Genomic DNA, 11,139 nt, shown 5'->3' with positions numbered 1-11,139 from the left:
TGTTATTGCAGTTTTTTTAGTAATTTCTATTTTTTTCTATCATTTCTATTAATATTAAAATATTTTTCTCTCATTTCTATTAATACTAATTGTAGGGTTTTGCTTTTTGAACATGCAAGTTTACTCTCAAACTATTCATTAGCGCAATTCGGCCTGGGATTTAAACCTAAACGCCTCTCATAAATTTCAATCTTCACTTCTAAGGCCAACATCCAGCCTTTCTTACGCGATTGATTATATCCCCCTTTAAACCTAAATCTCGATATTAGATTAGGACAGTACTTCTTTATTTATAGGGCTCTCGAAACTAAACAAAATTTCATTATCCAAAATTTTCGCGTGATAGACTGAATAAGTCATGCATCCTTTTAAATGAAGGAGTTTATTTAACTTCAATAAGAAAAAGTGAGCAAATTTCAAAATGTTTCAGCTTAGTTTGCAATGTCACATTATAAAAAGTACTACCTCATGTTCTTAATACAAGATCAAGTTAACTAATTTAAGTAGATTAACAAAATCAGTTAAGTTAGTTATTAATAATAAATAGATATTATTTTTATTAAAATATTCTTACTAATTGATAAAACTTTTAACATGTGCAATTATTGTAAAGACTATCTTAATAAATAAATAAATATATAAGATAAAATAAATTGAAGTATTATATTTATGATTAACTCTGATATTAAGGATGGTATAATTCAGGATTAAAAATTGCCGGCCGCTGATTTACACTGTTGATTGTTGTCGCTTTGCCAGTGGTCGCCATCAGGAGAAGCAAATTTGATTGGAGAAGGTTCATCAGTTGTGGCCTTTATCATATCTGGCTTTGGTTTAATGGAGCTTCGTAGATGCCAAAAGGAAAAAGAAAAAAAGAAATGAGAGGAGAAAACTTGGGAAGAGTTACTGCAGATTAAGCATGGTTATAATTAAACCAAACCTAATCACAGAAACAGAGGGGAAGGCTGCGAGTGGACGGAGGAGACATCTATGTTTGTTGACTCTCACACATTAAAAGGTGCGTTGATGGGTGGAGAGAAATTATTGGATAAGAGAAGATATTTACTTCAGGGGCCAAGTGGGCTCACTCAACTTTCAAATGGGACCTCGCGAGGCAGTGACTTGGAGGATTATTACTCCGAGGATCTATAATCCTGTTTCTATCATTTTCCCCCGCCTCTAAAATGTCTATCCAATCCGCAGCTGCTTGAGAAGCTGTTCATCATCTCACCCATTTTCTCAATGGCTCCTCCCCTGTGTTTGACTTCTCTGACACCTCTTCGAACGACAACACAACCAGGTTGCTCCCTCTATTTCTATCTTCTTTACTTCTACGTTGTTGCTCCTGATTAGATGCTCAACAATTTGTGTGTTCAAATCCCAAATTTTGGATGCTCAGGCATTGGTATTGACATGCAAAGTCCTGCAATTCCAAAGCATATCCAAGCCAATTATGTGTTTCAAGGCAACCCTCTTGTTAAGACTTTCTCTCTCATTGCGAAGGTTTGTTTACGATCAGTTTCGTTTCAGAAAAACAGGTTCTTTCTGCAACCATTGATGTTTGAATAAATTGAATTTGTAGTTCCCAAGGGAACCTGTCCTGTTTCGATGCTGATCAGACTCTGTTCATGCAGGCGGCCAACAATAACCGAAATACAAAACCCAATAGTGTGATTTGTGGAGATTGTGATGGAAATGGTAAGAGGAAAGTGACAAACCCCCATTCATATGGCAAACAGAAAGATAACTGTGTCTAAAACCATGTGATTATTCTAACGTGACCCTAGTTGGTGGGTGATGAACAGGCGCTGTTCTCTGTTCTCAATGCAAAGGCACTGGGGTGAACTCGGCTGATCTTTTCAATGGAAAGTTCAAAGCCGGCGAATCGTGTTGGCTTTGCGGGTGACCATTCTATTTTTTCTTGTGTCGACGTTTCTCTCTGACGCACCAAAACCTGCGTCATTTTGATAGCATTTTAAGTTTAGAGAACTGGATTAGATTGTAACAAAGCATGATTTTTCTAATTCAAAACTAATGGTATTTCCTCATCTGATTCGCACGATTCCAGGGGCAAAAAGGAGATGCTATGTGGAAATTGCAATGGAGCTGGCTTTATTGGTGGCTTCTTGAGCACTTACGATCAATAGAAATCCACAGATTGCCTCAGTAAATGTCTTATACCCTGTATATCACTTGCTTAAAAAAAATTTTAAAAAAAAACAAATAAGATATTTTGTAGCCATAAGAAAGTTCGGTGTTTGGTGACTGCGCAGATACTAAACCCATCACCCGTAGGGGGTACAAATATTTTTACCAATATATACATTTCGAAGGAGGTGATTCTCAGTTCCCTATCAACCATCAATGTCTTAGGACAAGTATTTGTTGGATGATTCTGCATTTGACAAAAATAAATAGAGTAATACATGAAAGTTAGACTGAGAGGTAGAGTGGTGCTCCTATGAAATAGTTTTTACTTCAAAAAGAAGAGGCTAACACCAGAAGTTCAGTTTAACGAAACTTACCTGTATAAGTTGGGCTGTGATTATTATTATATAAAGCTTCACGGCAATAATAATCTCTCAAAAGAGGGAGTGGAACTTTCAGCTTTTTGCTCTGGAACCAGATGCCCAGTCCACTGAGCTGCCAAACAATAATTATATAGAGATCTGTCTGAGACCGATTGTATTAAACAGTAACACTAATGTTTATCGTATCCACCACCACGGAGAATCTTCAAAATAATACCATATAGGACAACATACCCGCTGCAAAAATCATGGCCTTGAAAGAATTCAGCCAAGGCTACCATGCCTCCGACAAATTCACAGCCAAATATGAAAATGAGATACGAGCGCATCCATATTCTTATTTACTTTCTAATAAATAAGGATATTTACCAGCTGTCTCCAATTAAGGACAATACCCCCAAAATTAGCAAGCATTACAAGAAGTCAATCACCCAAAAAACAAAACATTACAAAAAGTGCCAAGCATACATTAACATCCTTACAAACTAACAATTTCAAACGGAACCTCCGACAGGAATATATGTTAACGTCTTGATTGTGGCAACCGGCAACAATGCTTGTTTATCCAAATTTCATTTTGAGCAGGTTGTTGACATAGAAAACTCGTTGACCAATGCATTAACAGAAAAGATAGGAGTTGAAGAGCCAACAACAATCCCATGTTCGTTAAATTTACTTGGCTTCTTGTTCTAGTGCAATTATTTTCTTCCAATCCTCTTCCAAAAACTTTTGGTGCAGTGGAGGCAAGGAGAAGATGCTCACAGTAGAGCTTCCACCACGAATCTCATCTAAAGTCCGGAGGGCTTGTAAAGTTAGCTTGGTATACATATTCTCCATGTGCTCAATTTCAGCAAGTTCCTTAGGTACCTGCTTCAGTGCCTCTTTATTTTCGTTCCCAATCCCTGTCATGGAACCACACCCATCTTCCTCCCTGGAAGAAGAGGATTCGCCGGGAGCCTCACTTTTGGGGAAAATATTACTTAGCATCACCTCACACTCCTTTACAAGCTTGTCAAGCACATCGATTTTGAAGAAGGGCTGGTTCAAGACCTCTTGGATAAAAGGCAAGCGAACTAATGCACCAGTCCGCTTATCATATTTCTTTATTATCTTCACCAGACCTGCTCAAACAACAAAGAGATTAGATGGCATATGTACAAATCTTTCCCAAACATTCAATATCAACCCCTTGCTCCCAATCCAATGCTCTGTCTTCTTAAAAGAATTAACAAAAGATGCCGCCTAGTTATCCAAACATGATAATATATGGATTAAATCATTCATTTACTTAAAAAAATTATAAATCTCAGATATGCTCAGTAACCTTACAAAAACAGTAATACACAACTCTCCAATAGAATATTCTAAGAAATGAAAATTTGGAAGTATAATCCATATTCCCTCATCAGTCATGTGGCTAGACATCCTGACTGTGCTTGGTATCCTTGTTAATAATTTTATGTTGTCACAAGATTTCGCCACCCTGTAATTAAAAAAGAATCCATCTCTTAAAGCTAATAGGCAGCACCTTAGAAGTACCTGTGTAATTCAGTGCACTGTAGTTCTCTAACAAAACCATCTCTCCATGAAAATCTACTATTTCCCTGCCTACTGTCACCAATTCTTCATTTGAATGCTTGGCCCTAGAAACTCTATCTTGCAACTCCTGCATCATTTGCAAGCACAAGCCCGTGGTCAAATGGGGACAGAAGCTCAGAAAATTTTTACTCAACCTATGTGCAAAATGATACATGAGTTTCCACATGAAACTTAAAATAAACTCAATGAAATCTAGGCCTTTAGATTTAACCCCAAAAAAAAAATTTATGCCCGTACAGACTCATGCTAAATAGCAAAGGAACAAAATAATCCCGATCTACAAGAATCACAGTACGCTGAAGCGCTGAACAATAAAAGACTACTGAAAGAAGCAAAATATTGCCAGGGTTTTAATTGCTTCCAAATGCAGGTGAGTCAAAATTAACACTTCAGAACTGCGGCATACAGCCACAAAAAACAGCCCTCAAGGGAAAGGAATTAAGGTATCGACCATCAGCTTTCCGTTCAAGTTTGTCAAATGTTCAGCTTCTAAAACAACAGGAAATTTGATACATCCTAGGTACAACTATGCATACTTACTACATATATGTACAAGACACCACACAACTAACGAGACCCGTTTGCTTTTTTATCAAAGCAACTATTCACATATATGGCACCATAAAGGGTTAATTGATACGAGTTGAAGCTACAGTTGCCACTTAAATACACTTTCAATATCATTAGCCGTGAAAGGTTATTAGTTAGTACCTTCTTAAGATGCGCGATGTATCATAGAAAACTAGGTCTAATAATTATACGCGCAGCAGAGCATGATGTCGTAGACAGAGATGAAATCAGGGTGTCGAAAACTAACGATATTTTATACTTAAACAACAAAATCAAGCTGATGGGATTTAAATGTCTTGTTCTTAAAAGAGCATGTGTGCGTTCATGTTGCTTGTGGTCCAATTTTCAAGAAATTATACATGGAGACACGATAACTCTCTCTAGCTGCTAAGCGCGCCACGCCTTGAAAGAGAAGCAAGGTTGATCCATATTATTCACTTCTAATTTTTTGTCACCTTGCCAAACTCAGAAGAGAATTTCAACTTCAAAGTTCTCTCTAACTATAAAATTCTCAGAAAAATACAAATGCAAAATTCAATTCCTCAACTTCAGAGTCCCAAACCAGATCACAGCGGCATGTTGGTAACCAAATTCGAACCGGGGTTGTCCGAAAAATCCAAGACAGGAAATAAAAATTTGTTACCTTCAATTTGATGACATATTCTTCCTCCTTCTCAACAAAAAAGGAGTTAAACTTGTCTATCTCGACCTCCAGAAGCTTGAGGAAATCATTGACCTCCTTGGTGAGCTCCGCCTCGCCGTCCAATTTTGGGCGTTTGGTGGATGGAACGTCGCCATCTTTCGGGCATATAAGCTTCAGCTGTTTCTTCAAGTCTTTGTAGGACAAGAACTTATCCTGCCAATCGGGCAAAGTCTGCTCGATCAGGCTGCTGAGGATCTTCCAGAACTTCATGGTCCGTCCGGCTGGGAGATCAAATATTCCGGTGAAACGACAAAGGTTACAAATTAAAATGATGATACACTGCTATCGTGTGTCCTTTGAAAAAAGCGGAGAGTGCTGCTTTCAAATCTCGAAATCAGAATATTTGGGAGGAGAAGAAAGAAATAGGGAATATACTTCATTCCGTGATCTGACGGAGTCACAGACTCACAGAGCATCTGTATTGGTTCTCTTCCCTGATCTTGCGTTCGTTTTTACTCTTTCTTCTGCGCTAATAGTAAATTAGTAATCCCCTAAACTATAAAAGATAAAACCATCAAATCAAAATAATTTTTTTTAATTATGTTATTTAAGCATTGACGACTGAAAAACTATTCACATTTCACATAACCCATCGCGACATTTTGGCAAAAAAAAATCATTGCGACATAAATATAAGGAAAACTGACGGCTAAGTCCCGTAATTTTTATTTAATGATAGTTGGTCTATAAAAAAAAACGTGATAAAAGGTAAACTACAAGTAATGATTCAGATATATATACATACAAAAAGTCATGAGAGTTAATAACAATTAAGTGTTATACTCCTCTGATCCTTAATATAAGACTCAATTTTTGAGTTGTTTTTGGACCTAAATATAAGACCTATTTATCATATTTATCAATTTTCTCTAAATTACCCCTATAGATACCCTCTCAACCATAATCAAATAGAAGAGGGAGAGGGGGTATTAAAAAGATGATTATGGTATTTTAGGAAAAATATGTCACTTTTCTTATAATTAACTAACTTACCTAACTTCCTTAATCTAATCAAATTAGTTAAATGGGTCTTATATTAAGGACCGGAGGAGTAATTTACAATTAAACCTTTTATATTCACTAATAAGTTAGTAAGTTATTGGTTGAGGTGGTAAATAGTTTTATCTCTGTTTGCATTCTAAATCTCGAAAAAAAAAAGCATTGATCAAATGAAAAAAAACTTATATTCGAAATTGTATAAATCGTTATTTGTAAATCATGGTAACAAATGTTTTCGGAATTTTATTGTCATTAAAATTTTGGGCCAAATTGTCTCTCCCCCGGAACGGAAAAGACCGAGAGGATATATGTTTTATGTGTAAATGTAAGGCCCAAATTGTCCTGCCCATAAGACTTAGGACGCATGGCCCAAAAACAGAACATAATCATATAAGCCACAGATGCTGTACCTTAGTAATAGTAACCAATCAGGGGTGGCTCTGGTTAAAAATGCCGGTCCTTTGCGACGCAGAAAAGTAGGTTAGAATTCTCACCGAAAACTGTGTTTACGTTTAATACTACTTCTGTTTTTTAATATAAAACTTTTTTTATTATTTTAATTCTAAATATAAGACTTTAATCTACTTTGTCTCTCGTATTTATATATTTTTTTCAAGACAGTCCTTCTAATAATAACAGTTTTAGCCAATCACTTGATTATCAGAGATATTTTAGAAAAAATAACACCTATTTATTACAAATAATTAACTTAACTTCTTTTCTTAATTTACTCAAACCAGTCAACTGGCTCTTATATTTAGAACCAGAGGTAGTATTTAATACTTCTCCTGTCTTTAATATAAAACCTAATTATTAAGTTGATTATGGTCCTAAATATAAGATCTATTTTTTTATATTTATTTATGTTTCTTAAATTACTCTTATAGATACTCCATTAATCATAATCAAGTGGAAGAGAGTAGAAAGATGTTAAGAAAGATGATTATAGTGTTTTAGGAAAAACATGTCGTATTTTTTATAATTAACTAGCCTATCTAATTTTTTAATATAATTAAATTAATTAAATAAGTTTTATATTAAGAACTAAAAGAATAATACCTCGAATAAAATTATTTTTAATAAAAGAATATAAGAAAATAATAATAATAATAATAATAATAACGGCACCTTGTAAGCAGGTTTCCCCACAGGTGTACTTAAAAAGAGGAAGCTGTAGAAATGACTTCAATCTTTTCCGGGCAATTGAAGACTTGTCAATAATTGACCTGCAAAGTACTTCAAAATGGGAACGTCCGTACCATGCATTTTCCCCTCCTTTTATCGGTTAAAAGATGCCGTGGCAGTGATATCAACGCCAATGACCAAACCATATTTCCATTTCGCCTTCATATATTTGCATAGGAGTGCACATGCCAACAATAGCCCCATACAATAAATAGTGCTCGTTTCTTATCCTTTTGATGGCAATAATTAATTTGTACCACTCCTGCTCCTCCATGAATGGAGTATTTATTGATCAACCCAACGACTCTAAGTAAGATCCTGCTTTATGTCAACTTCTTCTTTACGGTAGGTACCATATCGTCGCATCATCTAAGTATTAATCAATGTACACCACAGAGCCCTGCGCAGTAGTCAGAGGCCCCAGTGCCCTCCGTTCATTTTGCTTCTTCCACAGCCATTACCCTTTAGCCTCTCTCTCTCTCTCTCTGAAATTATGGGACAGCCATATCTCTCATGTGATACTGCATCCGGCTTTTTATATGCGTAAAATGGGTCTGAACTTCCTTTAATTTTGCAAATTAAAGTCAAAAGCTGACTTACCCAACTCTTACGTTTTACAATGTCAAATTTCGCAGCTACCCTCGTGACTTGGTCGAGAAGCTAAGATCGTGAAAGATATAGATCGTGTTTACTTTAAATAGAAAGGTTCATCTTCTGTTGTATACCTAATACATATGGATAGTAATCTCTTCCCATTCAAGCGTGTCGTATGGTGATTTGATTTCGATTAAGAAAGAAAAGAACAGAGCGGTGCACAGCTTTTGCACGTAGCCAGCGTTATTTATGGATGAAGAGGCCATATTTGCAGTAGTAGTAGCTTGAACATTAAATCATTCGAACATAAGATGCTTCAATTTGAGAGCTGTAAATGCTTTGGACATCAGCCCTAGCGATTAATCTGCACTTTTTTCTCCATTTGATCGAAATTTGGATGCCAATTACAAAAACAGTTCAAGCAGCACGCGCCTTCACATAATTCAAACACTGTACATGCACTTAATTGAAGAAATGATCATCATCTCGTCTCGATCACTGTCATTTTACCGGTTTCTATAAGCTAAAAGATGGAAATCAAACCAGTATCAATGGCAGATTCATTAAGTTGTTCTACATATATGCACAGATGCTTCCAGATATACAGTCGTCAAACTGCAGCCATTATAACCAAGCACTAAATAACATCTCGGCTTAATTATTATTATATTGAGTACCTTGTACTTTATTTTTGTTTCTTCCCTTTCAATTTAGTCTTAAATAATCCAGTTAGGGCATAAAAGAATATAGCTAAACGGAACTATATTTTAAACGAGACACTGCAGAAAGTGGACAAACAAATCCTATATGGAAGAACTCTGGTGATATGGAAGGCTGCTAGCTTGCCATTCATGAGAAGCAGTCGAATTTCAAGGAGAGTTCCAGTTAAGCAGCTCTTCGATCATCTGCATTGCGACCCTGTCTTCTTCATCCACCACCGGGTTACCTGCTTGTTCACCGGTCTCCGGCACCGACGACCTGATCACCGACGGATCGGACTCGTCCTTGGCCTGATCCTTGTTGCCGCCGAGCTCCACCCTGACGACCCAGTTAGAGTCAGAACGTGGTCCGGCTCCTCTCTGCCACACGCCGATGTGAGAATTGTCAGCGTCAAGCCTCAGACAAGTGAGAGAAGGAGACGGGGCTTTGCAGCACTTCTTAAGCTTGGTGCTGAGGAGATCTGAAAGACCCTTGGGAGATAAAGAAGCAGGGTTGTCTTGTGGCTGATACATTGAAGTGGGGAAATTCGTCTTTGCACTTTGGCCATTCATCAAGATGGCGGCCTGATCGTATGCCTTAGCCGCCGCCTCCGCCGTCTCAAAAGTCCCCAGCCATACACGTCTCTTCCTGAACACACACCCAAGAACAACCACAGGTTCATATATACGAGAGAGAGAGAGAAAAGAAGAAGAAGAAGAATGAGAGAATTTATGCATGTGTGTGAGAAGATATGTAAGTAGGTTTGTGTTAGTTGAGGTGTGATTACAGTAATGGATGGCGAATTTCTGACACCCAGGAGCCCCACTGGCGCTGCCTCACACCTCTGAACTTGTTTGCTTTTGCCATATCCTTTTGTGGAGAGAGAGAGAGAGAGAGAGAGAGAGGAGGGGGAAAGAAGCTAGGGAGCAGAGAAGCAGAAAGGGAATAAGTGGGGGGGTTGAGGGTACAATCAACAATGTCATCAAATATGGCAAAGTGATTAGGCTGTGGGTGAGTGCTGAGCTGAGATGAAGAGCCTGTGTGTATAAATTGTCGGTGGATGGGTTGGAAAGAGAGGGATCGAAACAGTGAATGAATGAGCAATAAAAGTTTCACCTGCTTCACACTCTCATAAACTCTCTCTGCCTTGCTTTCTTAACAACTCAAATAAATGAGCAACCAGCTTTGGGGGACCTTCTCGCATTTTGCTGAACAAATAATTGCTTCTATACGCATATACATACAAGTCAATGTAATTAACCATTGAGTGCTAGTAATTGCATGTTTACTGTGATATATGTACGAAAAAAAGGGGGGGCGATCCGTATAAATTATTAAATTTACCTGGGGGTCAATTTAATGAAGCTATAGACAAGCCGGCTTTTAGAACGGTGATTTGGGGTGTTTGGAAAGTCAAACTATGATTTTAAAAGCACTTTTACACTATAAGAAATAAATATATAGAGGAGTTTATCTCGTTTTATGAAAAAAAAAATTTTAAAAGTATTTTTGGTATTGTCAAACACCTTCTTAGTTATCTTTTCTTTAAAGAGATGGCGTGAAAATATACTATGATGTCGTAAGGGATTCATATAATTAATGGTTTGATCCATTCCCTCCCAATAAAAGTTATTATATCACAGGTATTTACTTTAATTTTAAATACATTTCTCAAATTTACAAGTTTTTCTCAAATCGTCTATATCAGTTGTATATATGTGAAAGAGTTTCCATCGACATGGTGACAAGCAGGGAGGTATTTTAAATAAATCAATATATTTTTTCAAACAACTAACTCAATTTTTTAAAGAGCGCTTACAGATAGGAAGAGAAATGTCTCCGCTAAGCTTCCTCTCCACTTCCCTCCACTTACTATCTATTGGATGAAAATAAAAAGAATGCCAATTGGAGACATTCATTTTTGTTACTTACTTATATCAATAATGATTTAAACTTATAATCTTGTAATATTAAGTTATAAATCACCTTCTTATCAACCATCGCGAGCGAGCCATGTGCACTGGAGCTTTTGGTTTGTCAATTTATCAGTGGGCTATGTCCGTTCTCAGCGGATCGCACACCCACGCATTGTCCATGTGATGAACGAATGCAAGTCAGGTTTGTGCATCATGGTACATGAATTTCTACTCTCGCGTTGCTCGTGTGGATTTTAGCTGCTTAAGTTAGCTCCTGTTTTTTTGGGTTATCACCGTTTGTTAATTTTTTACCCATTTAATCTGTTTCGTGAGGTGCTAATTT

General features: G+C 37.0%; 3 protein-coding genes across 6 annotated transcripts; 1 reads left to right on the top strand and 2 right to left on the bottom strand.

The window, feature by feature from the left end:
* The first annotated feature begins 1,090 nt into the window (after nucleotides 1–1,090).
* LOC114735738 (protein SPA, chloroplastic) lies at nucleotides 1,091–2,442 on the top strand. 3 transcript variants are annotated; one of them, XM_028923475.1, is made up of 5 exons: nucleotides 1,091–1,300; nucleotides 1,400–1,503; nucleotides 1,635–1,698; nucleotides 1,806–1,902; nucleotides 2,069–2,442. In XM_028923475.1, exons 1-5 carry the CDS (start codon nucleotides 1,243–1,245, stop codon nucleotides 2,145–2,147), a joined length of 402 nt encoding a protein of 133 aa, XP_028779308.1. In that variant the 5' UTR covers nucleotides 1,091–1,242; the 3' UTR covers nucleotides 2,148–2,442. The 3 variants fall into 3 exon arrangements, with proteins under 3 accessions (XP_028779308.1, XP_028779309.1, XP_028779310.1); XM_028923476.1 differs by having other exon boundaries at nucleotides 1,217–1,300; nucleotides 1,583–1,698; XM_028923477.1 differs by lacking the exon at nucleotides 1,091–1,300 and having other exon boundaries at nucleotides 1,383–1,503; nucleotides 1,583–1,698.
* Nucleotides 2,443–2,836: 394 nt separating this feature from the next.
* Nucleotides 2,837–5,870, bottom strand: LOC114735737 (SPX domain-containing protein 1). 2 transcript variants are annotated; one of them, XM_028923474.1, is made up of 4 exons: nucleotides 5,779–5,870; nucleotides 5,344–5,624; nucleotides 4,071–4,197; nucleotides 2,837–3,652 (listed from the first exon to the last, which is right to left on the bottom strand). In XM_028923474.1, the coding sequence occupies exons 2-4, from the start codon at nucleotides 5,611–5,613 to the stop codon at nucleotides 3,204–3,206; spliced, it is 846 nt and encodes a 281-aa protein (XP_028779307.1). In that variant the 5' UTR covers nucleotides 5,614–5,624; nucleotides 5,779–5,870; the 3' UTR covers nucleotides 2,837–3,203. The 2 variants fall into 2 exon arrangements, with proteins under 2 accessions (XP_028779307.1, XP_028779306.1); XM_028923473.1 differs by lacking the exon at nucleotides 5,779–5,870 and having other exon boundaries at nucleotides 5,344–5,771.
* A 2,856-nt stretch (nucleotides 5,871–8,726) lies between these two features.
* LOC114735740 (ethylene-responsive transcription factor SHINE 2) lies at nucleotides 8,727–10,108 on the bottom strand. The gene is made up of 2 exons (XM_028923479.1): nucleotides 9,668–10,108; nucleotides 8,727–9,528 (listed from the first exon to the last, which is right to left on the bottom strand). Exons 1-2 carry the CDS (start codon nucleotides 9,745–9,747, stop codon nucleotides 9,051–9,053), a joined length of 558 nt encoding a protein of 185 aa, XP_028779312.1. The 5' UTR covers nucleotides 9,748–10,108; the 3' UTR covers nucleotides 8,727–9,050.
* Nucleotides 10,109–11,139: the final 1,031 nt, after the last annotated feature.

The sequence above is a fragment of the Neltuma alba genome, unplaced genomic scaffold, assembly GCF_004799145.2.
Source record: "Neltuma alba isolate B1F8T4 unplaced genomic scaffold, ASM479914v2 tig00013249_pilon, whole genome shotgun sequence".
In the NCBI taxonomy this organism is placed as follows: Eukaryota; Viridiplantae; Streptophyta; class Magnoliopsida; order Fabales; family Fabaceae; genus Neltuma; species Neltuma alba.
Note: the sequence above shows the minus strand (reverse complement) of the source record. Positions and strands in the feature narration are given on the sequence as shown.

Bases quoted from the DNA above. Each gene is read 5' to 3' on its own strand.
- LOC114735737 (XM_028923474.1), bottom strand. From the start codon at position 5,613: ATGAAGTTCTGGAAGATCCTCAGCAGCCTGATCGAGCAGACTTTGCCC. The intron at 4,198-5,343 runs GTAACAAATTTT...CAAATGATGCAG, and splicing joins AATATGTCATCAAATTGAAG to GAGTTGCAAGATAGAGTTTC. The intron at 3,653-4,070 runs GTACTTCTAAGG...TTGTTTGAGCAG, and splicing joins CAGTGCACTGAATTACACAG to GTCTGGTGAAGATAATAAAG.
- LOC114735738 (XM_028923475.1), top strand. From the start codon at position 1,243: ATGGCTCCTCCCCTGTGTTTGACTTCTCTGACACCTCTTCGAACGACA. The intron at 1,699-1,805 runs GTAAGAGGAAAG...GGTGATGAACAG, and splicing joins TGGAGATTGTGATGGAAATG to GCGCTGTTCTCTGTTCTCAA. The intron at 1,903-2,068 runs GTGACCATTCTA...GCACGATTCCAG, and splicing joins GAATCGTGTTGGCTTTGCGG to GGGCAAAAAGGAGATGCTAT.
- LOC114735740 (XM_028923479.1), bottom strand. From the start codon at position 9,747: ATGGCAAAAGCAAACAAGTTCAGAGGTGTGAGGCAGCGCCAGTGGGGC. The intron at 9,529-9,667 runs GTAATCACACCT...GTGTGTGTTCAG, and splicing joins GAAATTCGCCATCCATTACT to GAAGAGACGTGTATGGCTGG.